The sequence below is a fragment of the Urtica dioica genome, chromosome 12 (genome assembly GCF_054948205.1).
Source record: "Urtica dioica subsp. dioica isolate 48M chromosome 12, U.dioica_male_clone48M_v1_H2, whole genome shotgun sequence".
NCBI lineage: Eukaryota > Viridiplantae > Streptophyta > Magnoliopsida > Rosales > Urticaceae > Urtica > Urtica dioica.
In genome coordinates, this window is record NC_142767.1 from 10,228,412 (window position 1) to 10,255,999 (window position 27,588).

At 38.0% G+C, this 27,588-nt stretch overlaps 1 protein-coding gene across 1 annotated transcript; it reads right to left on the bottom strand.

Annotated features, from left to right (window-relative positions):
• Window positions 1-19: 19 nt before the first annotated feature.
• Window positions 20-27,588, bottom strand: LOC149379031 (uncharacterized). Its single transcript, XM_089603934.1, has 4 exons — window positions 27,481-27,588; window positions 27,234-27,382; window positions 26,721-26,825; window positions 20-122 (listed from the first exon to the last, which is right to left on the bottom strand). The coding sequence occupies exons 1-4, from the start codon at window positions 27,523-27,525 to the stop codon at window positions 20-22; spliced, it is 402 nt and encodes a 133-aa protein (XP_089460060.1). The 5' UTR covers window positions 27,526-27,588.

The following is a 27,588-nucleotide window of genomic DNA, read 5'->3' on the forward strand; positions in this document are numbered from 1 at the left end:
TAAAAACAAATGAAAGATTCTACAAATTGATGTTGGAAGGCTTATCGCCAATACTGGTCTTCTTAATCGCACTTTCCAACTCTTCTTTGCTCGTAATATATGTCCCATAGAAACTCAAAGTCCTATTCAAAGAATTGAAAATCGGTCCAAAAACAACTTTGCGAATTAACTGTTCTAAATCATATCTAATGGAATAGAGGATAAGTTAGGTAGTTCAATTGAAATCAATTTTTTTAAAAAAAAAAAAAAAAACTTGATCCTATGTGAATTACCTCTTTGAAATCATATCAAACTCTCATTTATATCAAGAATGTTGAGCTTGAACTGAATTAACTTTATCATTGACGCGTGTCGTTCCGCGATCAAACATAAATTCTTTAAATGAATACCGAGTATAGCAAATAAGATCCAACCCACAAGATCCTATATTAATTAAACGATTAACTAATTTCAAGAAAAATTACTATAGTACAAAGAATCAGGAGTTTTTAAGATTCATAAAACTACTTGAAAAACTCAAATGGAAAACAACACGATTAAAGTTTCATTCGCTTCCGCTTACAACTCTATCCAATTTTGGTTCGACAATGCTCACACAACTCTATTGAAATCAACGTCCACATAAAATCGTCATACGCGGCCTATAATCTCCGCAATCCTTTTATATTAGCTATTCATGACGCTGCTCCGATAAAAAAATAACAATGAACACGCGCCTAGATTTAATTTAACAATAACAATGAATTTAGAAAGCGAGGCGAATGAGACAATGTAAATACAATACGCGTGATTCAATTAATTCCGACTATTCTTTTCACTACGTACACAAGATCCTTGAGAAACCTGTACACCTCTAATTACTAACAATTACTGATTAATATTGCGAATATGGCTATGAATAATATTTGTATCTTGGTGCTGAATCCACACAGAGATAAAACAATTCAAGAACAATGGACAGATAAAAAAAAAGATAACAATTAGCAATTTCAATACTAGAAATAAAAGCAAAGTCGACACAAAAATCTTCAATTCATGTTCCGGGATTGACATTTCCCGTAATTGTTTGGAAATTTAGCTGCTCATAATAAAAGATGCATAAATACAAATATAATTCATGACAGAGAATAAAGAAAAGAAAGAACAGTAAAAACGGCGAAGATTGATTGCTCAAACCTCTGTTTCGGTGGAGAAATCCTCCAAATCAAACCACGTATCTCCAAAAGTTTCTCTTTGCCCTTCCAAAGATATGAAAATCGTAGTCTAGGGTCGATTTGACGCAACATTCAAACTGACAATTTCATTCAAACTGTCTCCATTTAAAATTACAACGGAACTGGTCATTCAAATTAATATTTTAAATGAATGTTCGGGAACTTCATGAAAAAAAACTTCAAATGAGATATAAAATAATTCACGTTCGGTAACACCAATTTAAACGGTATGAAATTTTCAATCATATTCACAATTTTTAAGCATATTATCAATATCATTGTATTCAAGAAAAAAATATAAGCTTAGCTAGTTTTCTTGTTTACTTGTAAATTAGAAATATAATAAAATAAATGATCATACATAAACTCAATTAATGTATCATTAAAATTATAAAACACTCTAAATGTAATTCTTAGAGATCTAATATATATATATATATATATATATATATATATATATATATATATATATATATAAGTTCTTCCTTAATTTGCTTTAAGTTTAGCTATTATATTTACTTATTTTTAATAATTAATATCTTCTATTTGTAAAAGTTACAAAAAAATATGTATTGATGATATTTTATTAAACTAGAAATCCTAATTTTTTTACTTTTTGATAAAAGAAGTTGATTTTTTTATTCACATATAATTCATTTGTATTCATATGAACAAATATATAGTAAAGTAAACTAATATGTTTGAAATGGAGGAAATTATAAATGAATTTAATTCACCTATTTACTAGAATTCAAAATAATGGCCAAAATACCATTTAAGCCCACTTTTAATGACTTGAATGATTTTTGTTTTCTTAGAAACACATAAAATCATTTAATCAATATTTTTTTTAATGATAATGGCCCATTAGTGTCATGCCAGACATCCTCTAAGTGTGTTTAGGTCAAAATCCCGAAGTCTATTTTTAATTAGAATTTGGTTGAGCTTTATTTGAGTTGAAATGAGCTTTTAACAGACATGTACAGTGGTACAGGTTTGCAGTACTGTTGTACACCCATTGAATTTCGCTCTTGTACCGCGGTATAACTACTGTTTTGTTCCTCTTCAATGTGGCTGATCTGTTTTCTTCCAGAATGTTGATATTTAACCTCTAAAATATCCCGTAATCACCTAAATACATGTAAACACTAAAACCACAAGATATTCAATTACAAATGTGATTTTGAGTGATTACAATGAATAATGTGATTAAAAAATGATCACAAAATGAATAAGAATTATGCACTTATCAGTCATGCATGTGGATCAAAAGAGTCTCTATCCACCAAGTACACATTCTATGATATTGGAAACAACCTCACGCCAATGGGCCTATCAAGAGGCTTACCAAGGCTTCCTCACGAGCTTCTAGTTCGTGACGAAAGGTGCCTCTTAGTTTTGTTGGGATTTCGACGTCCAAGAGTGAAGGATATGTAAATCCATTGTGAATCAGCTATAAAATGAGCTCGCGAATGTGTGATGGTAAAATCCTTAGCATTTGTAGACATGATTCGAAAAAATTAAGGATCATTTGAATAGTAGGTAGTCCCTAACACTTATGATTTTTTCGTTAGGCATGTTTGCATTATATCTCGCTCAATTTGTTCACAAATACATTTATGTTTCTTTTTCAATATTCTCTCTTGTATTCAATCTCCATAAACTAATTGTGTGAAATTAATTTACACCGTATTAACAAGAAATCCATTCAAGCATATTAATACTCTCCTCTCCTAGGTTCTAATGGTTGGAAATAACATTTACGTTTTAGAAATATATTTGATTTAGCAAGTATGTGGTAGAATTAAAAAAAAAAGTTTCTATTTCTCTAACACATTTCAAGAAACTTAAACAGTGGTGCATATGATATGTAACCCAATTAAAAACCAAGAGTATCAATCTATTGAAGCGTGCTTGAACATTTTAGTAGCTTTTTAAATCTAATCTTAATCTCCTCTCCACTGCCTTGACTTGAGATGCAAGAGTAACCAAAATGAAAATCTAATGGCTAGAAAACAATTTTCTTAGTCAAATGACCACTTGGAATCTCCGCATTTACGTAAAATAAAGAGAAAGAATAATAAATTTAACTATTTGGCAATTTTGGTTAAAAAAAATAGTTTTAAGAGTACGTGACATTTCTAGTTCAATTTTGCAAAATAAACTAAATTCAACATTAGAACTTGATTCCAATTTAGTTAGTTTAACATATCATAATTCTTTAATAAGATGCAAATGGCTTATGGACTAAGCTTAATTGAAATATTGGACCACTAAGTTTACAAAAAAAATTCAATCTTCGTTATTAATATAATGAATTGAGAACTTTATAGAATTGATATTGACAATCTCTCAATTCAAATGTTCTATATTTTTTACTCTATGTACTAATTTTTTAATACATTAGATCCATCGAATATATTTCAGTGGTTAGCCTTCATGAATATCATTAACTAGATGGACTACAAAATTACCATTTTTCTCTTCTAGTTAGTATTTCCGTCAACTTCTTTGTTTGTGAATAAGCACAAAAATTCTAGGCGAGGTATAGCTAAATATGAGAATTAATAACTCCAACGTGAGACTAAGTCATTTTACTAAATGCCTAGTCTAAATATTAGCAAATGGAACCTTGCTTATTTGCTCATTAAATGAAAATGAATATCCAGTAGATGTTATGTTTCATCTCAGGGTATATCCATACATAATGACTTACATACTATATCTTAAATGAATTTAACCATAAGTCTTGAGAAGTGCACTGATCTTATTCAATGTCTCTATAAGCTATTTAGTAAGAACTATATATTTTCAGATTTCTATGCTTTATAACCAAGCATCATGAGTTCTCCCAGCAATCATTACTAGGATAAATTGTCCATGTCATCCTAAAATTGTGAATAGGTTTTAAACAACTTATGAAGAGATATACACTTGACTATTCATATATTGTGAGTTATTTTAGGACGAAGACTATTTATCATAAACACATATTTTATGAATGGTCCATTAGGTATCTAGTCATATTTACAGTTTCATATTGCTATATAGCAAACGTTCGTAAATCTTAAGTAAATAATCGAGTCCATGTATTTACACGTGTAAAATTCAAGTAAATATCCCACCATTTTATTTCAAGGAAAAGGCAAAGCATGAATGTCACATCATCTATATGGCTATTTATCTAAGATTTACAAAACGTTGGCTATATAGCAATCCCAAACGTTTTAGTTGACTAGTTACCTAATTTCTCTTTAATGAATACGAATGAATAAATCAACTTTACTAATTTCTGAATTTAACAATTATAATAAAATACCTTAAAAAAAGGACTTATTGTAAAAAATAAATTACATCTAATGAGCATAAAAATTCTAACACTAACTAACGGTTATTGTTATTATGATATAACATTGTATTTCAAATTTCAATAATGACATAATTACAATTTAGAGAAATTTTACTTAACAACGGTTTTAGATAAACGCTTAGACGATCGATATTACCTTTCAAGCGCATAAGAATATATACTTTCCAATTATAACACGTGCCTAAAGCGCAATACTGAGCCAGCCTTAGCTGCAAAAGTGGGTCTAAGGCCATCCAAAAAGCTTGACGATAAAGCTATAACATAATTTATATCTATGTCTTTAATTCAACTTTAATTTGTCATATTCCTTAAATAGATCATTGTGTTTATGAAAATCCAATGCTCCATCCACCGTCCTCAATACGTATTCCTTTCTTTATTGCCGAAAGAACAAAAAAGATTTAAGTCACACACAAAACAAAGGGAAACATAGAGAATTTGTTGTCATTTATTTTATATTTTTGACACAAATTGATTTGAAGGAGAGAGGAAAAAATTGATATTATTAAAAAATATATGTACGAATAATAATAAGTATTGATGTTTGGTCTGATTATAATCATTACTGAGATATAATTTTCTTTTTCTTTCAACGATAATCAATCACAATTAATTTGCTGATAATGCACGGTCTAGACTCAATAGCATCTTGCTTTCATCTAATTTTGAAAAAGGATATGAACATAGAGTGGAAAGTGAAATGAGGGAGAAAGTGAAAGAAAAGGCATCCTAAGAAGGGAATTAGAGGCCCACCAAATTAATCAAGTAGTGCAATTTTGGGCTGATCTGCTTAGCTTAGCCTTTGAGAGATTAGACAATTGTGTACTCTGGATTTGACGTACGATCTAACTATACATATATGTCACTAACTGCTTCCAAGAATCTCTTTTTATATTGAAATTTGAAGCCATTAGCTTTTTGTACGCTTTCTCATTCTATTCAGTTTTACTATTTTCTAACTTTCTATCGTCAATTTATCAATAAAAATAATATAATATATATCGAGATAATTATATTTATATAAAAAAAATATGTAGTACTATTCATACAAATATGTTTATTTTTTTAAATTTTATTTACATAAATGATAAAAGAATACAATTATGTGAAGAGAAATAAGATAAACTAAAATAAGCAGTAGACAAAAAGAGAAATAAAAAGATACATAAACTAGTTTTCATTTTTTATTTTTTAAATTTAAGGAATAAATACTAGGACTGTACAAAAATAACCGAAAAATGGATAAATCGATAACCAAACCGATCTGAAATAAAAAAAAAGTCGGTGCTACGTAATCTAGCCGAAATTCGGTTTCAAATAAACAATCCATTTTCAAACACAGGATCAGATATCGATTTTTTAATTTTGACGAAATATGATATTGGATATTTAACCGATTTTTTTTATATTAAAAAGAATAGTAAAAAAATAATCTCAATAGGATATATGACTAATTTTATTAGGATTTTGATCGTTGTTATAGTTTTAGAACCAGGTATGAATTTAAAAACTAGTTTCAAAAGTAATTATGGATTTTAAGAATTGGTTAATTGGTTTTTTACACCGGTTTTAAGCTGGATCCGGATTTTAAATAACTGGATAATCGAATTTTGAAAATCGGGTATTAAAATTAAATATTCAATTTAAAAAACCAGATAACCGAATATTTGGATAGCCAAATTTTGGTTTTGGACTAAACTGGACCGATTATTGGACCGAATTTTTCAAAATCGAAAATTCAAATTCGGATATGAAATATGGCTTAAATCGAACCAAACCGACTTAGTTTCAGACCTAATAAATACAGAGGAAATTAGGCCAATAGCCCAATATCCCACACTCATTTTAAAAAGTGGGCAAAGTTTCATTTTATTATAAGAAAATAGTCCACGAAGCCCGCAGTAAATTAATTAACTAAAGAGTGGGGGAATGTCTAGTTGCAATCAAGGTTTCGGTTATCGCACGTTATACCGCCTACTTCCAGATTCAGGTAGCGACACGTTCAAAACTGTGAAATATGCATAAAATTGGGGTTAACCGCGTCGGTACCGGTAGAGATTCCGTGATGAAAAAATCGGTCCGATCCAGTTGAAAAAACCGGAGTTTACTGCTAGACAACAAGGATTTACCGCGATTTTATTTAAAAATATATGAAAAATCTATCGGTTTATTTTTCGGAAAACTCACGGTTAACTCTTACGATAAGGAGTATATCTATAAAATCAGAGTTTCGACATGATAACAGTAGACGATTTCTCAAAAATTGCAAAAAATTATTGATAAACACACTAGTTTTCGTTCTTTATAAAATTTTCTCGCTTAAAATTATGACAGAATATACATTGTGTCATATCTTTTATCCTCTGAGAATTATTCCATGACTAGGTGGAAAAGATGGAGATAGATACCAAGCTCACCAAGAATATATTTACTGTTATATATATATATATATTTACTGTTATATATCTATTGTTATATATATACATATATATATATATATATATATATATATATATATATATATATATATATTAAATCCTCCAGATTTATTCAATGTTGGGTGAGGTGGAAAAGAGGACATAGAAATGAAGGAAATAGCATACGGAAAATGAATATTAGTTTGCTTTATGGAAAATTAAAATACGATATACAGGTAATTTGAACGAATAATAAAAACACATAGGATGCCCATTGGCCATTGCCCACAGATGTTTTTCCTTATAAATGTGAACAGAAATGTAAACGGGATATTATTTTTCCTTGTACATATAATAGAGATGTGTTCTCTACACAGCAAAATATAAAAGTAATTCAATAATATAATACATAGAGAAAATGGCGGCATAAATACCTGATGTTTGCGGGTTGTTACACTTATATACCTATTGTCTAAAAGTCGCGGGATAAATACTTAATGTTGACTTTTTGTGTCTCCGTCACTACCCAGCCGTTAATTTTGGATGTCAATGCCACATGTCAAAATCTGGTAATTTTGATAATTAAAAAAATACATAATTAATCTATATTATTATTTTAATATATTAAAAAATTCAAAAAATCTATTCTCTATGACACATAAACAGATTAATTTTTTACTCAAGCGAAAGACATTACTAAATTAAAGTTTTCTTTTAAAATATTATTTTGGTTTTTAGTTCGGAATGATTAGCATTAATTGACTGTCAAATATCTTTAACATAATTTTAAATTTTTCAAATTTTGTAATTAACTATACATATATTCACTTAAATTTGTGCTCAAATCTCTGGATCCGTCACTGCTCATGGACCAATAGAATTTTTTTTAAAATAATGTATTTTAAAGAAAATTAGATTAATTCTAAAATATTTAGTAATGTCTTTCATTTGAGTAAAAAAATTAAACAGTTTGTGTGTGTAGAGAGAGAATGGATTTTTTTTTTTATTTTTTAATATATTAAAATAATAATATAGATTAGTTATTTATTTTTTAATTATCAAAATTACCAGATTTTGACATGTGTCATTGACATCCAAAGTTAACGGCTTAGTAGCGACGGAGATACAAAAAGTCAACATTAAGTATTTTTCCCGCGACTTTTAGACTATAGGTATATAAGTGCAACAACCCGCAAACATCAGGTATTTATGCCGCCATTTTCTCTAATACATATCATAAATCCTAAATTTTCTTTCGTGGCAAATACTCGAATAATATATTGAGTTCCCTTAGATTATCTTTTCTGATTTTTTTTCCTATTTAGTTGCTCGCAAATGCTCGCAAATATTAATATGGTAGCTATCAATGATGGTAATAATGGAACTCTCTAGATATATAATCAAATGTGTTATTCATATAATTTGCATATTTCGAACATGAGTTTGGAGGTTCTAAGAACAAAGGAATTCAGCATTGAGTCTGAGTCAAGTAGGTCCGAGAGACAAATGAAATTAGGACCGAACCGGTTCATATATCAGGCAAAAACGAGTCATATCGAGCAAAACTTCAAAGAGAAGAGAAACTAGTCGGTCAAAGACTAGCAAAACAATAAAATACCTGTAAATAAAGATAAGTTAGGCAAATCGACGATTATTCCGAGAACTCTAGGAAACACCACTACAAATAAGGTCTTTAGAAGCGATAAAAGTCACTTCTAAAGGTAAAAAAATTGCTTCTAATATCCCTTTATAAGCGACTTTAGAAGTGACATTGTCGCTTCTAAAGACTTGATTCTAAAGGTAGATCACTGTTAATATTAGAAGCGACATATTTAAAAGTGACAAATCGCTCCAGAGTCGCTTCTAGGTCTAAATATTTTGCTCGTCCACGAAAATGACAGGAATGGTTTAGGAGCGACATTAGAAGCGACAAGTCACTTATAACGTGATCCCGACATTTCGCTGGAAATCTTTAAAAGCGACATTAGAAGCGGATTGTCGCCTCTAATTCTTCTATTTTTATTTTATTTTATATTTGAATATTTTTTTTATTGTAATCATAATTTGCATATTTAATTTAATTTTCAAAAACATGAAAATAGAAAGTTTCACTCATTACGAAATACAAAACGGATTTAGTTTCATAGTTAAAAAGTCTAAGAAAAATAAAAACGAAATAAATAGTCTAAACAAAATAAGAAGTCTTAGCATATTAAGTGTAAATACAATAAAAAGTCTAAAAACTGCGATCAACTTCCTCGGCGTCCTCTGCATCTTCCAACAGGTCCATGTCTGGGGCCAGGCTCGCGGCTGATTCCCCTATCATGGTGAGCCGATGAAGATTAAACATCCTCAGGTCATAATACACGAGTCTACTTCTAACAGGCAACGCATACATGTACGTGTCATTGGTGCACGTGGGTCATGCAAGATACCCTTGTCCACTCCATCATGATAAAGTGTGCCGTGCCGGAAATTCATTGATCGTCCAAAGAAGTTCGGCTTGCAATCGAAAGACTTCATTGTTCTAGGCCTCATCTCGCATCAGACACGAGTTTCCCACAACTCTTTTAATTCCTCGGTGAGCACCTGCAAGAACACATCGATGCCTTTTTCAGGCAACTTTCAGCCTGGAATAAGGAGCGTCAACATCAAGTACTCGGACTTCATCGAAAGCCATGGTGGAAAATTGTACGTGGTCAATACAACCGGCCACATGCTATACGACAGTCTCATTTCTCCAAAAGGGTTGAAATCAATGGCATGAAGTTCAAGTCGAACGTTCCTCGGTTCAACACTCATTGTTTCTCATGCCCCTGCATTTTGAGAGACATGTGTCGAGATGCGCACAACTGCTAAAGCCGATCTTTCAACGGGAAGTACCGAAAAAATTTACGCGGTACTTTTTTCCCAACTACTCATCTACTTTCATTGCAGACAGGGCATACGTCAGCGATCTTCAGTCACTTTCAAAATAAGACCAGGGCATACGTCATCTCGTATCCTATGCCGAACCAGTTCAACTTAGCCTTCGCCTAGTAGTGCTTCTCTGAAATTTTGTTTTCAGTAGGGTACGACTTCCTCAAAAGCTGTAAAAGTTCAGTGAAAGACTTGTTCGTCCAGTGGTTCGTGACTTTGATGTGCATCAACGAAACGAAGAACGATAATGATGAAAACTCATACAACCAGGGTATAACTCTACTTTCACATCATCGAAGAGATCCTCAACTTGCTCTTCTTCATGCATTTTGTTGTCGGCCGGTCTCGGACCGACGAGGACAAAGGCGTCACTTCGACCCACGCGACCGGTGTAAGGCCTCGGACGGCAAAACCTTGCCTCAGCCATTGGCCGGCCCAAGCTAATGGCCGGCCCAAGGTTGACTCAGCCATTGGCCGACCCAAACCTATGGCCGACCTAAGGTTCAGCCGGCCAATGGCCGGCCCAAGGGTCAGCCGGCCAATGGCCGGCCAAAGGTTCAACCCCTTCACTCGGCCAATGGCCGAGTGAACCTTCAGCCGGCCATACAGTTCACTCGGCCAATGGCCGAGTGAACCATCCAGGCAGTTCACTCGGCCAATGGCCGAGTGAACCTTCAGCCGGCCATGCAGTTCACTCGGCCAATGGCCGAGTGAACCTCCCAAGCAGTTCACTCGGCCATTGGCCGAGTGAACCTCTCAGCCGGCCAGGCTGTTCACTCGGCCATTGGCCGAGTCAACCCCATATGTTCAGCCGGCCATTGGCCGGCCTAAGCTTTCTGTCGGCCAATGGCCGACCCAAAATGTTCACTCGGCCAAGGGGTTCCCCAAACACCCCTTGGCCGCCTATAAATACAAGGGTCCCTCCCTTAACCCAGGTAATCCAATTTTGAGCCCCGAAACGCTGTCGAATTCATAACTCACTCGTTTCACTCATCTTTGGCCTCTAAACACCTAAATCCTCTACATTCCACCTCAACCCTACTAATGTTGAGCGTCGGAGTGGTAAACAGAGGCAACCCCTCTGTTTCCCCTTTGTAGTTCACGTACTCTCTACTGCTTTTCAGGTATCGAGATGAGGTGAACTCCATCTACAGCTAAGGGACGACTTGGGATACCAAGTCCGACACGCTCGAGCCGGAGTGAGACCACTTGGTCTGGCCTTGGGTCTAACCACTTTGGGCTCCTAAATAGTTGTCCGAAAACGAGCGACAACATTTTGGCGCTAGAAGGAGGGGATCGCCGACCTTAGCACGCTCTCCCTTCCAATCCTCACTTTTACCACGTCTACGACTCTCGAGAGATGAGTCACATTCCCACTACCTCCGTTGGTACTCGAGCGACGAGCTCTAGGTACGGTCTTCGAAACCTCGCGCACCGTCTTGAAGGGCAACCTCGTGATAACGAGAGCCAGCCCCAAGACCCGGTGAACGACCCTGAGGCTGCGCTCCGAGAGGACACGGCTCGGCGGCTCGCGGAGCTCCTAGACCGTCCCTGTTGGAATCGATCTAGGGTTTGAGAAAATAATTAACGCTTCGGTAAGCGGCGGAATTTTAAAAATTTTCTTTTACAAGTAAAACAGTTTTTACTAACCTAGACAAGTGCAAGTACATGTAATTAAAAACCAATATGAGCTAGAAGTTTACTAACCTTTCTTGAAGCTTGAACTTTGAAGAAGCTTTTGGAAAGTTTGCAACGCTCGTCTCCCCTCGCAGCACGTCTCTCTTTCTTTCCTCGGCACCTCGAGCAACCACGAAAGTTTCTATCACTAAATCACTCGAGAGAAAAGGAATTAGTGAGTGGGCACTTTTAAACACTACGACCTAAGAACGAGTCTTGATGTCGCAGAGCTAAACACTAGGTCAAATGAGGACCTAGGTGCCAAAACAATAAAACGAAATTGAAGAGAGAGAGAGAGAGAGAGAGAGGATCGGCCAAGTCTAGAGAGAGAAGCTCTCAATCTCTAAAACTTTGGGATGAATGAAACAATGAGAATGAGGCCTCTATTTATAGGGGAGGGATTACCTTCAAAAGGTAGTTTCCTTTTCTCTTTTCTCACCTATATGGACGTCCAACATGAGCCAATTAAGGCCTTGGATTTGTTTCCTCATTTAATTTGCTCTCTCTTTGCCGAAAATACAGTTGCTTCTAGAAGCAAATTTGTTTCCTCTTTTTCTTTTGGCAAGTATCTTCATACATTAATGCACAAAATAATCTCTCTTTCATACCATGGTATGCACGAAATTTAGCCTCTCTTTTCATTGGGTTAGACGAAAATAAGGCTTCTAGAAGGACCTTCTAGATGTTTGTTCATTTGTTCATGACAACATAAGAAAAGCCCACTAAGAATTTTCAAGTAAAATTATATGAAATGAAATTAATCCTCAAGGCCCAATTACACTAATATGGCTGAGTAATATTTATTTCATTTGTCATCATATGACAATGTCAAAAAAAAATTTATTGACATTCTTTTCGTCCTATGTCCAAAAAGACAAAAATACCCTTTTGACAATTTTCGTAAAACTGTCTCGTTCTTGTTTTGACTTAGCTTTCAGTTTAACTATTCCTACTCGATGTGATTCGTGACAGTGACCTCATGGACCCAAATGAACAAAGCTTGAGCTAAACACTTGGACTCAAAAGTTCACAAACCTTTTCCAAGTTTAGCTTAATGCCAACTGACTCCACTAAAGAGTTGACACTGAAAATCTCTCGGTTCAAATGAATTTATTTTCTACTCAAGAATTCAACCTAATTATGATGAGCGGATCCACTGAATATTATCTATGTTTACCCTTCATGAATGTCATCAGCTAGTCGGGATTTACTAAATTACCATTTTACCCTTCTAGCTGTTATTTCCTCAACTCCTTTGTCGCTTGTGAATAAGTTAGAAACAATGTATTGACGAGGAGCTAACAAGTCACATTGTTTCATCCAAAAGAGTCAGGACTCAATTTGGACACTGGCCAGTTCATTTATTTACACTCCAAGGAACAAAGCATGAGGTGACATACATTGCATTTCAGCAATCTTGTACATGAATTCCATATCTATGAGAACTTCACAAAGTTACTCATGACATTCTCACAACTTAGTACTTCACCAATAGGCCCTGTTCGGAATGACATAGTGAGTCCGAACTCTGACTTTCTCAAATGAGAATACTAAGGTGTGAAATGACATGTCTCATTTCAGGATTAAGGTAAGCATGATGCAATTCATACATAGTGACTTCGAGACATAAGAGGTTAAATGGTTTGTTCTTATATTGTCTCTAGAAGTGCAGTGGTCAATTCAGTACCTTCGGAAGATACCTAGAAGAACTATAGAGTCCCCAACTCTCAATGCCTCATAACCAGACATCATAGATTCTTCTAACAATCATACTGAGGTCAATAGTCCTTTGACCCTAAGATTGCGAATATATCGTTTTAAGCAAACTACGAAGAGTTTGTTCATGCAAATCTACATTTGTCTCTTCGTAAGTTGTTAAGTTTGTTTATGGACTAAAAGACTAAGGTTTTATCATAAAGCTTCAAACAAAGAAAGAATGAATGAACGTTTCAACTTTATTAATAATGAATAAGCAATTACAAGCAAGAGTCTTCGTAAGACTATATGACATCAAATGTACATAAATAGATACTACTACTCTTCTTGTGGGCACCATTGACAACAGTCCCGGCGTCGACGGCTCGTTCATCGCCAATCTCCTCGGGTACGACGTCGAGGATAGGTCCGCCCGAGACGACTCCGACCCCGACTATGTGGGGGAGTCAAGAACCAACGAGGCGACGCCAAGCCTCGTCCCGTCGCGGTCCGAGAGGACGAACGGCGGCTTGGCCGGACCGTCGCACCCGGTGCGGCAACAAGCGCGGTCACACTCCCGAGGACTCACCCCCTCGGTTTCAAGAGGTGGCCGGACACGGCCCCTCGCCGGGGAGAGAGCGACCTTGGGGGACGATGGGGCCGACAGCCGAAGCGCTCGACGGACAATCCGGCCGAGGGCAACCTCACCCCGCCGAGCGGCGAGTGTGGACCTTAGAGAGCGCGTGACGGCGCAGAGAAACTCTCGAGGGGAGGATCTCCTCCAAAGGCTCAACTCTCGAATGGACGCACTCCCCGCCGCGACTCTCGGCCGACCTCAGGCAAATGCCGGGGACCAAGCATCCAACGAGCGCCAACAGGCGACTCCCGCGGTCCCGGTGGTCAGCCTCGCTAACGGGTTCGACATGGTGACTATGATTCAAAGCCTCCAGAATCAAATCATCGAGATGAGGGAATCGGGGAGGCAAAGGCCTTACGGTGGGATCGAGGAGTCATACTCTCCCTTCGCCGCTCAAATCCTCGCGCAGCCTTGAGTGGGGAACTTCAAACTGCCGTCCATCCCTACCTATGATGGACGGACGGACCCGAACTTCCACATCCAGCACTACGAGACGTGGCGTGGATGACAATGCAAGGACAGTCGGACGCGACCCTCTGTCAAGCCTTCAGCCTGACCCTTACGGGGTCGGGATTTGAGTGGTTCCGAAGCTTGAGACCGGGAAGCATCCCGTCCTTCCGGGCCTTGCGAGAGGCTTTCCTTGCTCGTTTCGCCACACTCGTGGCGCAAAATAAGTCGAAGACCTACCTCCTGTCTATCCGGCAGGGGAGAGGCGAGACCTTAAGACAATACCTCGCGCGCTTCACCGAGGAATCTCACAAGGTCGAAGGGTTCGACGATAAGGATGCCATCACGGTAATCACAGAGGGGGCTCGCACGAGCGACTTCCTCAAATCTATTGTCGGGAAGGTCCCGCGAGATATGGCGGAGCTAATGTCGAGGGCCCGCACCTACATGGGGATCGAGGACTACATTGACGGCCGAGACGGCCGGAAGTCGGGGGGACAAAGCGGTCGTCTCCGCGACGATCAAGACGGAGATTGTCCCGACCCTCGAAAGAGGAGGAACAAGGGAAGCCAGGCCCCTAACGATCGTTCCCTCCCTGGGCCGAGGCCCCCGCACGTCGATAGCTTCCGAAAGTTTTCGGCGTTTACCCCCCTGAACACTCCGCAAGAGCGGATCCTAGCTCTGCATCGCGACAAGCTAGGAAGCCCCGCTTCACTCACAAAGGATCCCGCGAAGCGGGACCGAAGCAAGTCTGTGAATACCACCAAGACCATGGGCACCTGACGTCCGAGTGTTACAAGCTCAAGCGCCAGATCGAAGCCCTCATTCAGGACGGGAAGTTGAAAGAATACATCCTTAGAACGATCGGGACGGCCGCGGCGCACGGAGAGTGTTGTCAATGGTGCCCACAAGAAGAGTTGTAGTCTTTATTTTGTACATTTGATGAAATAAAGTCTCATGAAGACTCTTGCTTGTAATTGCCTATTCATTTAATAATAAAGTTGAAACGTTCATTCATTCTTTCTTTGTTTGAAGCTTTATGATAAAACCTTAGTCTTTTAGTCCATAAACAAACTTAACAACTTACGAAGAGACAAATGTAGATTTGCATGAACAAACTCTTCGTAGTTTTCTTAAAACGATATATTCGCAATCTAAGGGTCAAAGGACTATTGACCTCAGTATGATTGTTAGAAGAATCTATGATGTCTGGTTATGAGGCATTGAGAGTTGGAGACTCTATAGTTCTTCTAGGTATCTTCCGAAGGTACTGAATTGACCAGTGCACTTCTAGAGACAAGATAAGAACAAACCATTTAACCTCTTATGTCTCGAAGTCACTATGTATGAATTGCATCATGCTTACCTTAATCCTGAAATGAGACATGCCATTTCACAGCTTACGTATTCTCATTTGAGAAAGTCAGAGTTCGGACTCACTATGTGATTCCGAACAGGGCCTATTGGTGAAGTACTAAGTTGTGAGAATGTCATGAGTAACTTTGTGAAGTTCTCATAGATATGGAATTCATGTACAAGATTGCTGAAATGCAATGTATATCACCTCATGCTTTGTTCCTTGGAGTGTGAATAAATGAACTGGCCAGTGTCCAAATTGAGTCCTGACGCTTTTGGATGAAACAATGTGACTTGTTAGCTCCTCGTCAATACATTGTTTCTAACTTATTCACAAGCGACAAAGGAGTTGAGGAAATAACAGCTAGAAGGGTAAAATGGTAATTTAGTAAATCCCGACTAGCTGATGACATTCATGAAGGGTAAACATAGATAATATTCAGTGGATCTGCTCATCATAATTAGGTTGAATTCTTGAGTAGAAAATAAATTCATTTGAACCGATAGATTTTCAGTGTCAACTCTTTAGTGGAGTCAGTTGGCATTGTTTAGCTCAAGCTTTGTTCATTTGGGTCCATGAGGTCACTGTCACGAATCACATCGAGTAGGAATAGTTAAACTGGAAGCTAAGTCAAAACAAGAACGAAAATAGTCAAAAGGGTATTTTTGTCTTTTGAGACAAAGGATGAAATGAATGTCAATAAATTTTTTGACAAGTTCATTTGATGACTTAATATCACTCGGCCATGACTTGATCATTGGGCCTTGTGAATTAATTTCATTTCATAAGAATTTTATTGAAAATTTTTAATGGGCTTTTCTCATGTTGTCATGAACAAATGAAGAAGCTTCTAGAAGCTCCTTCTAGAGACATAGTGGGCGCCCAACATACCCATAGGAAGAGAGAATATTTTGTGCATAAATGTATGAAGATACTTGCCAAAAGAAAAAGAGGAAACAAATTTCCCCTAAGAGGAAATGAGGTAGGCGCCCAAGAGAGACACAAAAGGCAAGGCATGGAACAAAATAGGAAACAAATCTAAGGCTTAATGAAGCCTACCTTGGCCGAGTATGTCATAGAGGAAAAGAGGAAATTGGCTCATGAATATGTGATATTCTATAGAAGAGAAACTACCTTATTGAAGGTAAGACCTCTCCTATAAATAGGAGCCTCATTCTTCTCATTTTTCTCATTCCACATAAGTTAGAGATTGCGAGCCTCTCTCTCTAGAACTTGTGGTTGCTGCCCCTTCCTTTCTCTCTCTAGTTTATTTTCGACTTTTTTTGTTTTGGCACCTAGGTCCTCAATTGACCTAGTGTTTAGCTCTGCGACTTCAAGACTCGTTCTTAAGTCGTAGTGTTTAAAAGTGCCCACTCACTAATTCCTTTATTTCGAGTGATTTAGTGATAGAAACTTTCGTGGTTGCTCGAGGTGCCGAGGAAAGAAAGAGAGGCGTGATGCGAGGGGAGACGAGCGTTGCGAACTTTCCAAAAGCTTCTCAAAGATCAAGCTTCAAGAAAGGTTAGTAAACTTCTTAGCTCATAATAGTTTTTATTTATATGTACTTGCTCTTTGTCTAGGTTAGTAAAAAACTGTTTTTACTTGAAAAGAAAATTTTTAAAATTCCGCCGCTTTGCGAAGCGTTAAACTTTTTCTTAAACCATAGATCAATTCCAACAAATGGTATCAGAGCTATGGTCAAAGATTAGCATGTACATGTATTTAAAATTATGAGCTTGAAAATCGTTTTCGAAAGTTTACTAATTTTGTGACAAGTTAGAATTGTTATCTTAGATTTTTTTTAATTTATTGCTCTTGCCTTTAATTTAAATCACATGTTGATTTTCTATGAGTTTGGGATGTTTTTAAAACACATTAGAATCAGTTCTAAAAGTTTTTAATTTTTTATATTGAAAAACGTGTTTTAAAGGTTTGAGAAATTTCGAGTAAAATTTTGTGACTAGTTTTCTTGTTTTACTAGTTTCTTATTTTTACTTGAATCGTTTTATGCTTGTTGTTATTTCTTTTATATCATGTTATTACCTTGCTAATAAAACAAAAATAAAAGCTTTAACAACCTTCATAAAACGTTCCGTTACACTCGATTCTTTTTCGCACCTAAAAAGGACCAAGCTTTAATTATTTCTTTTTCTTCGAGCTGGAGTAAACCCGCATTAAAAGTGGCATAACTCTCTTCTCAGAAATCGAAATTTAATGATTCTTGAATAAAATTAAAGCTCTGTCTGTCCTCTGTCCAATGCCACCGGTTTCAGGTCAAAAGGACATTGGAGCCGCCAGTTATAGCGATTTTACTCCGAGGTGCGCGGCTGTTCCGAAACTCCAGTTGTTTTTAGAATTCCGGATTTTCAGCCCCACTACCATGAGTTATAGAACTCTAATGAGAAAATTTTCTTGAGCAAATTTTTTTTTTTTTTTTAATTATAAACATGATGTGTAAGATTAAAAAGTTTTGATTTTTGAAAGATTAATTGAAATTGAGTTTTTACAAAACTAGTTTGAATTTTGAAAAACCGTTTTCACTTTCAAACTTGAAAATATTTTGTCATCCAAATTAAATAAGTTTTCAAAATGTTTTCAAAACTATATCTATATCACATATGTTCAAAATCTATATGCTCTTGAAAAATTTGAGTGGGAGGTCTCCTTGTAGACAAGCCGAAAAATAAAAAGATGTGTAATCTCAAACTTTCAAGTGTTTGAGTGAGTTGAAGTTCACACTTCCCTCATGCACTTTCCCGAAATAGAAAATAGGAAAAGATCGAGTATGTACCTTGTGCCTTTATGCACTAATACTGCTCTGAACATGTCGATCTAGGATTCTCTTCTAGTTGTCAGCTCTGTCGCTCTTTAACTAGGAAATCTGTTTCCGAACTTATAAGAGTTGATCAACCAACTCCAAATACTAAGTGGGAGGGTTATATTTGTTGTTTGTAACCCGCGATCCCCAACACTAATGAAAGAAGCAATTAACGTGGGACTAAGAGCCGCTCTTGCGACCCTCACTTAAATGGGAGTACTCCAAGGCGTTCTTGCTTCGATCATTGCTCAATGAGCTACGTCCGAGAGTGAGACGATGATGACAAGGCCTCCCCTTGGGGGATTGTTTTTCAAAGTTGACCTTTTGGACTAAGTGGTTGGTTGCACACTTAGGCTCAATCCCTAGTAATCCTCCCTTGAGGCTCTGCGAAAGGATGTGAGTGATCAAACCAATTTAAAAGGTGGCTAGTCAAAATTGATGTATTGACATCTTGGCTTAGCATTAATGATGTGTCATTTACTTATAAATGGAGATTTTTTGCGGCCTTCTCTTGAGGGAGTAAATTATCGTTTGGTTTATAACACCTTTGGATTTTATAAAAGTCTTAATAAAACTTAAATCCTAAACCAAAGACTAATCATAAACTTGTTTCAACTTTTATAGGCAATATGTCTCTCAACCCTCTCTCAACCATTCTTTCCACGAATAAACTCGAAGGCGACAATTACGTCGACTGGAAACGTAACCTCAACATAGTCCTTACTATCGACAAGCACAAATGGGTTCTCACCACCCCCAGTCCTCAAACGAATGAAGATTCGACGCAAGAGGAAAAAGACGCCCTGGCGGCCTGGCTTCGATCCGATGAGATTGCGAGGTGCTACATTCTGGCATCGATGAACAATGTGTTGCAACAACAACATCGTGATTACGAAACTGCCATCGATATGCTCTACAATCTCCATGAGATTTTTGGAGGGCAAGGACGTCAAGCTAGGCAACAAGCGGTCCGACAATTCATGAACTGTCGTATGAAGGCTGGAACTCCCGTTAGAGATCATATGATGCTGTCATTAGCTATCTAAACGAAATGGAGATCCTTGGATCCGAGATTGATGGGGAGACTAAAATAGATATGATCTTGGAAACTCTCCCCGAAACCTTTGATACCTTCAAGTTGAATTATTCCATGAACAAGCTAGAGTACACTGTTACCGAGCTCATGAAAGAACTTCAAACCGCTGAGGCACTCACTAAGAAAAAGAGGGCTCAAGGAGAAGTACATGCTACTGCCTCCACCTCTGGATCTAAGAAGAGACCTCGCAATGCCGAGAAGAAGAACCAACCTAAGGTTCAAACGAAGAAGAAGGCGCCAAAGGCTCCGAAGGTGGACAAGTCTAAAGACAAGTGCCACCACTGCAATGAGCCTGGTCACTGGCGTAGGAACTGTCCTGCCTACCTCAAAACCAAAGTAAAAGGTATTGTACTTGTTACTGAAGCTTATTTAGTAGCTGATAATGTATCATCGTGGATTATTGACTCCGCTGCTACTAACCATATTTGCTGCTCCTTAACTGGTTTTAGGAAAAGCAAAAGCTTAGAGGATGGCGACTTCTGCTTCAAGTGGGGTGATGGGAGCGTGGTGTCTGCGAAGGCTGTGGGATCCGTGACGCTATCTTTTGAAGATCGCACTTTAAATTTGAATAATGTTTATTATGTTCCTTCCTTTGGGAAAAACTTAATATCTGTTGCTCAACTTTTAGAGCAAAATTATTATTTAAAGTTTATAAAGAATGGAATTCGTATTTCTTTTTCTAATTCTTTTGTCACTGATGCATGTATGAAGAATGGTCTTTTTTACATCTATCCCACTCAACCTTCTCTTTTAGACACCGAAATAGATAACGATCTAATGAGGGAAACCTAGTCACACAAATGTGGCACCACGCTCGCCACCCAACTCGTGCGCCAATGGGCAGCAAGTCACAAATGAGTTTCAAAGGCCTGCGCCCGCCGGACAAAACTGGTCTATCCAGCGTCCACGGAAAGCCTGGTCACACAAATGTGGCGCCAAGGCCCCTCGAGGCCCAAGCCGTGCTAATCGATCACGCCTTCATTGGTAGGTCGAGAAAATAAGCCGCGCACAATAAAGCCGTGCTAATCGATCAGGCCCTCATTGGTAGGTTAAGAAAATAAGCCACGCACCCCCCAAAGCCGTGCAAATCGATCGCGCCTTCATTGGTAGGTCGAGAAAATAAGCCACACACAACAAAGTCGTGCTAATCGATCACGCCTTCATTGGTAGGTCGAGAAAATAAGCCGCGCACAATAAAGCCGTGCTAATCGATCACGCCCTCATTGGTAGGTCGAGAAAATAAGCCACGCACCTCCAAGACGTGCAAATCGATTACGACTTCATTGGTAAGTCGAGAAAATAAGACGCGCACTGACAAAATTGAGCGAATCGACTACGATAGTATGTCGGGAACATAAGACACGTAAAAAGCCGTCTCTCGCGACGCACAAAAGCCGTCCCTCGCGACGCACAAAAGCCGTCCCTCGCGATGTATTAAAAGCCCTTCTACGATGCAACCACAAACTCGAGAGCGTTTGTCTCGGGTCCGCACGTCGGCTCAAGTACTGAGTTTCCGCTCGCCCCACGCTCGACCAGAAACTCGGGGGGCTAATGTTGTCGGCCCGTCTCGGACCGACGAGGACAAAGGCGTCACTTCGACCCACGCGACCGGTGTAAGGCCTCGGACGGCGAAACCTTGCCTCAGCCATTGGCCGGCCCAAACCAATGGCCGGCCCAAGGTTGACTCAGCCATTGGCCGACCCAAGGTTCAGCCGGCCAATTGCCGGCCAAATGCTCAGCCGACCAATGGCCGGCCCAAGGGTCAGTCGGCCAATGGCCGGCCGAAGGTTCAGCCCCTTCACTCGGCCAATGGCCGAGTGAACCTTCAGCCGGCCATACAGTTCACTCGGCCAATGGCCGAGTGAACCTTCAGCCGGCCATGCAGTTCACTCGGCCATTGGCCGAGTGAACCTCTCAGCCGGCCAGGCTGTTCACTCGGCCATTGGCCGAGTCAGCCCCATATGTTCAGCCGGCCATTGGCCGGCCCAAGCTTTCAGCCGGCTAATGGCCGACCCAAAATGTTCACTCGGTCAAGGGGTTCCCCAAACACCCCTTGGCCGCCTATAAATACAAGGGTCCCTCCCTTGACCCAGGTAATCCAATTTTGAGCCCCGAAACGCTGTCGAATTCATAACTCACTCGTTTCACTCATCTTTGGCCTCTAAACACCTAAATCCTCTACATTCCACCTCAACCCTACTAATGTTGAGCATCGGAGAGGTAAACAGAGGCAACCCCTCTATTTCCCCTTTGTAGTTCACGTACTCTCTACTGCTTTTCAGGTATCGAGACGAGGTGAACTCCATCTACAGCTAAGGGACGACTTGGTATACCAAGTCCGACACGCTCGAGCCGGAGTGAGACCACTTGGTCTGGCCTTGGGTCTAACCACTTTGGGCTCCTAAATAGTTGTCCTAAAACGAGCGACAACACATTTCATTCAGGGTCTAGTCAACGAAATCATCATAATCGTCATGATTCATGATATCATGAATGACATTGTGTAATCCGCCAATGTCTCGCTCGGTTTCGATGAAATGTCGTGGCTCGCCGTGATGATACCCTTGAGTATAGCACGGAGTAAATTCCTTGGATAATAGATTCACCCGAACAATTGCAATCGGTTGGGTAATTGCGTTATTGCAACCAGGGCAAGGACACTTGGCTTCGCCATCACTATTATGTTGGAAACGTGCCATATATATAAACCCATTCACGCCAGATTGGTCTGAAGACTCATTCGATCATTTTCAGTACTCTAATATCTGCTTGAATTTGACATAATGTTGAATGTTAGAAAATCAAGTTATAAAGAGTTCAAAATATTGAAAGATTTGTGAGAACGGGAAGGAGATATAATTATCAAAAAATTAGAAAAATAGCCAACTTAAACGTTTGATATTGCTAAATAGCCAAAGTTTGGTAAATATTAGGTAAATAGCCATAAATGATGACGTGACTTAATATGACAGTGTCTATTTACTTGATATTTATGTTTGTAAATATATAAAAATGGCTATTTACCTAATATTTACCAAACCTTGGCTATTTAGCAATTCTCAACGTTTAAGTTGACTATTTTGCTAAATTACCCTATAATTATTGAGAGATAGAGGACATTATAACTACTAATTTTGATGTTGGAGACTTATGATGATATTAGAGAAAACTAGACTTGTGATTGAAACATATGATAATTTTTTATATACCAACCAAAACTATCTTAATGATCAATTAAAACCTAAACCAAGCTTCAGTGGCTCGGTCACAATATTTAATAACAAAACATATTTATTAAATTCATTTATAACATTAAGTGAAAATATTAAACTACCTTACACATTCAGTAAGAGAAATTTCATTAAGTGGGCTTAATAAGCTATTAAATATCAAGATTAGACCCTAATATTTAAAAATATCTAAATATGGACTTTTAACCCAAAATCGGACAAAAATACCCCTCTGAACCCTATACATCTCTCACACTTCATTTTTATCATTTCAATCACACTCAAATCCTCTCTACTTAAGCGGGTTTCAAAAGAATCATGGGTAAGATTACTAACTTAATCATTTTTACAAAGTTTATGATTGTATATGATAGAATGTAGCAAAAAAAATCGATCAGATCTGAAAACAAAGTCCAAAATCTGGGTTTAACTTGTTTGTACGATGGTATACGATGATGTACGATGAAATTTAAATTTTTGTATGATGAAATTTAGAATAAAAATTGCGTTCTGTACGATGTTGTACGATGCTGTACGATGATATACGATTCTGTACGATGCTGTACGATGCCTGTCTGTAAGATGGTGTACGATTCTGTACGATGGTGTACGATGGTATACGATGCTGTACGATGATGTACGATATAGAAGCTTATTTTGCATAGTTTGACTGTTTTTTGCAGTTTTTGTCATGATTAACGGCACTTGGGAGAAGGAAGGACACCAATGGGTTTTCACCAATGCAGAATTTTGTGCATTCGTAATTCCGAAAGAGGTAACGTACACGGAGTTAGTAGATTTCTTATACGAGAAGTTCGAGTTAGACAGATTCGCGTTCGACTTAAAACTCGAAGTCCCATACGCAGTCGGTACAATTCAAGTAGGTCATGCCGTATTGAAGGACAATGGTGATGTTTCGCATTTTATGAAGCACAAATATCGTAATAGATTTCCACTCTGTGTAAGTTTGGTACCGAAACAGATCGAGGTCATTGCACCTATTGCGTATCGAGGAGTATGTAAAGGGAAAGATGTGGAAGTTGGAATGGTGTCTCGCAATGAACCGAAGAAGAGACGGAATACTCTTGTTATCGAGGATCGACAAAATGATCCTATAATTGAAAACAAAGACGGTGGCTGTGACGATGACTTGTTTAACGAGTACAAGGGTGCCGGAAACGGTGACGAAGTATACAGGCGTGATAGAGATTGTAATCACAACAGTGACGAATATGATGGACACAATGGTGATGAATACGAAGGTAGCGATGGTGATGAAGAGAATAGTGATGGATATGACGGAGATAACAATGGTAGAGGTGAAGAATTTGAAGAATTCGCCAATCCCGAAGAATATGAAGAATTTGTGGAAACGTTTACGGTACCAACGGGTCATTGTGAACCATCGAGTCAATGTCACCGTGAGCCTCCGATGATCGGATCACCTATCGTTCCTTATTCATGGAAAGCACACGAGTTCAGCGCCGATGATGTTGTGAAGGAAAACCCGAGTCATTATCCAAGTCATTCTTCTACAGGTAATTTAAGTGGATTCAAATGAGATTCAAGTATAATATGAAACCACATATTGTTTAACTAACCTTTGAAAGTAACAGGTAGCTCAGAAGAAATATATATTGGGCAGCAATTTGAAAACAAGCATGAACTGAAGAAACATATCCACTTGTACGCGTTGAAACATAATTTCGAATTTAGAGTGAAATCTTCTTCGAAAAAGAGATGGTATGTTCTATGCAAAAACGAGAGATGCACATGGAGGTTGAGGGGTGTCGTGCAGTGGTCTGAGATGTGGGAGATTACGTCGTACGAGGGTAAACACTCATGTGGGCATGTTGTTCGAACAGAGGGCCATCGAGGAGTGGCACCATGGGTCATCGGTCACGTATTTAAAGACAAGTACTCAATTAACTCTATGGCGGAGTATTCGGCGCATAACGTCAGGGAAGAAGTGAAGACAAGATGGGGTGTGAACATATCGTATTTGAAAGCTTGGAGATCCAGGGAGAAAGCTATTGGGTACGTGCGGGGTACGCCGGAACAATCGTACCAGAAGTTACCGTCTTGGCTGTACATGTTGAAGCAAAAGAATCCTGGGACGTTAACAGACTTTGTGCAAGATGGTGATAAATTCAAGTATGCTTTCTTTTCCATTGGGGCATGTCGTAGAGGCTTCAAAGCATGTCGGCCGGTCATAGCATTGGACGGTGCATTTCTGAAGACAAAATACGGGGGACAGTTGCTTTGCGCAATTGCAATGGATGCGAATTCACAATTATATCCACTTGCATTCGGAGTTGTAGATAGCGAGTGTCATGCTTCTTGGATTTGGTTTTTGAGAAGATTGCGAGAAGCTATCGGTGAAGACGTACCTAATTTGGCGTTCATATCCGATCGCCACGTTAGCATCATACATGGTGTCGAGGTTGTGTTTCCTGGTATCCCTCACGGAGCATGTTACCATCATTTACAACTGAATGTCCAACACAAGTTCAAGACAGACCATTGTCGCTTTGAACTTTACGATGCGGCTTACGCCTTCAGTAAAACAGCATTCGAAGCTAATTTTAGACAGTTGAGACGTAAGGATGTCGAGATGGCAAAGTATCTTGAAGAAGTTGGTGTCGATCGGTGGGCCAGAGCTTTCTTCCTGGAAAACGGTAAGAGTCTAGAACTTCTTTTGTACTGAATTTTTTATGTCGTTGATTATATAAATCAAGTATGTTTTATATAGGTACGACCTAATGACGAGCAACAACGCAGAAAGCTTCAACAACAAAACAAGGAATGCGAGGACGTTTCCCATTACGACGTTGCTCGAGTTTATTCGATTCACACTCCAAACTTGGTTTTTTGAACGAGAAGAGATAGCAAACAAGTTGAACACAAAATTGACACCAACGTGGCAAAATGATCTCGCACAGCTAAATAATAAGGCACAGTTCGTCAATGCGTACGGACTTGGTCTATATGAATGTCATGTCAAAGACGTAAGAGGTGATTTCGATGTAGACCTTATGGCGAAGACATGCACTTGCGGACTACCACAACAATTGAATATCCCGTGCGAGCATTCTATCGCAGCAGCCCAACATCGAAGCGTGGACGTGTACTCGTTATGCAGTGACTTTTATTTGAAGGAGACGTGGATTGAGATGTACAAGGAAGCCATATATCCGGTTGGCAATGAAGATCAATGGGATGTCCCGGATGAGATAAAAAACATGAAAGTTTCGGAACCCGTTGAAAAGAAGCAAGCCGGTCGACCGAAGAAAAGTAAACAAGGAAGAAGAAGAATTAATCGATACCCATCTCAAGGCGAAAAGATTGTCGTCCAGAGAAAATGCGGGAAATGTGGTGGTAGGGGACATAACAGAAAAACATGTACTTGGAGGGATTAAAACTTTAGACTTTGTGTTATTTTTATTTTTAAGTTTAAAACTTTAACATTTATTTGAGTGACCTTTTTATCTTGTTTAATGGAGTGTCATCCGTCTCATGGACCTTTTCGCAATTCAACTCTGTGAGAACGACGAAGATCTCATCTCGCTTTTGTCCCAAGACTCGTTTTCGTCCACAAATGTCTCGAGTTCTAAACCCTTTGTGAATGTGTGAATTTTTGTTGTTTTTTTTTTTTTGTGAATCTCTTTCATTGAATTACATGTTTATAAGGTACAATAAAAAACATATTCAATCAATAGTCAACAAATCATCTCGATAATATGTTTATAAGGTACTATTACATAGAAAACTAAAAACATAAAAAATAAACATTCGAAAATACAAAATCACGGGATAAGGTGGTTGTAGAATAAGTTCACGCACCATTTCTTCCTGAACGTTCTCATATTGACACTTTGAAGAGTGTCAAATGATTCGTTCAGTACTAGGTGCTCGACATACTTCAGTGCGAACATTCCGCAATCACCGCTACAACACAAGAATAAGTAAGAGAAATTGTCAAAAAAAGTTGAAACATAACTTGAAAAAATAATTTCAATTACCTAATTGTTTAAAAACATAAATTGTCAATATAAACATAATTGTTTAAAACTTGTCAATAAAAACATAATTGTAAAAAAAAAAGTTCAATAAACTTGTCAAAAAACTTGTAAAAAAAAACCAAACTTCTAAAATAACTTGTCAATAAAAACATAATTGTTTAAAACTTGTCAAAAAAAAGTTCAATTAACTAGTAAAAAAAACTTTTTTAAACGAACTTGTAAAAATAAACAAACTTGTAAAATAACTTGTCAATAAAAAGATAATTGTTTAAAAGTTGTCAAAAAAAGTTCAATTAAGTAGTCAAAAAAAACTTTTTTAAAAGAACATGTTTACCTGTATGCACATTGTGGGACCTTGTCATCGACGATCCACGTCAGGTTAGTGAACTTAATTTCACCATGCTCAGTCTCCCGGTAAGAGTTGGGATGGTTCTTGAAGAAACCACCTATGGCCACAATCCTCGCAAATGCTCGACTCCAAGTCTGAATAATAAACATTTTAACAATGTTGAGTAACCCTTATAATTTAATTAATTGTTGCTCTAAGGTAATAATTGTGAATAACATAACATTTTACGTACCTCCATCAGCTCAGTGAAGTCCTTTTGATGGTTCGACGACTGCATGAGATCCTTTTGGCAGTCGAGGACGGTAATGGTCCAGGCCTCGATGTCGATCCGAAATGTGAA

Excerpts from the sequence above, each read along its gene's own strand:
- LOC149379031 (XM_089603934.1), bottom strand. The coding sequence starts at position 27,525 with ATGCAGTCGTCGAACCATCAAAAGGACTTCACTGAGCTGATGGAG. Across the intron at positions 26,826-27,233 it reads GTCCCACAATGTGCATACAG|CGGTGATTGCGGAATGTTCG; the intron begins GTAAACATGTTC and ends CTTGTGTTGTAG. Across the intron at positions 123-26,720 it reads AGAACGTTCAGGAAGAAATG|GACTTTGAGTTTCTATGGGA; the intron begins GTGCGTGAACTT and ends TTCTTTGAATAG.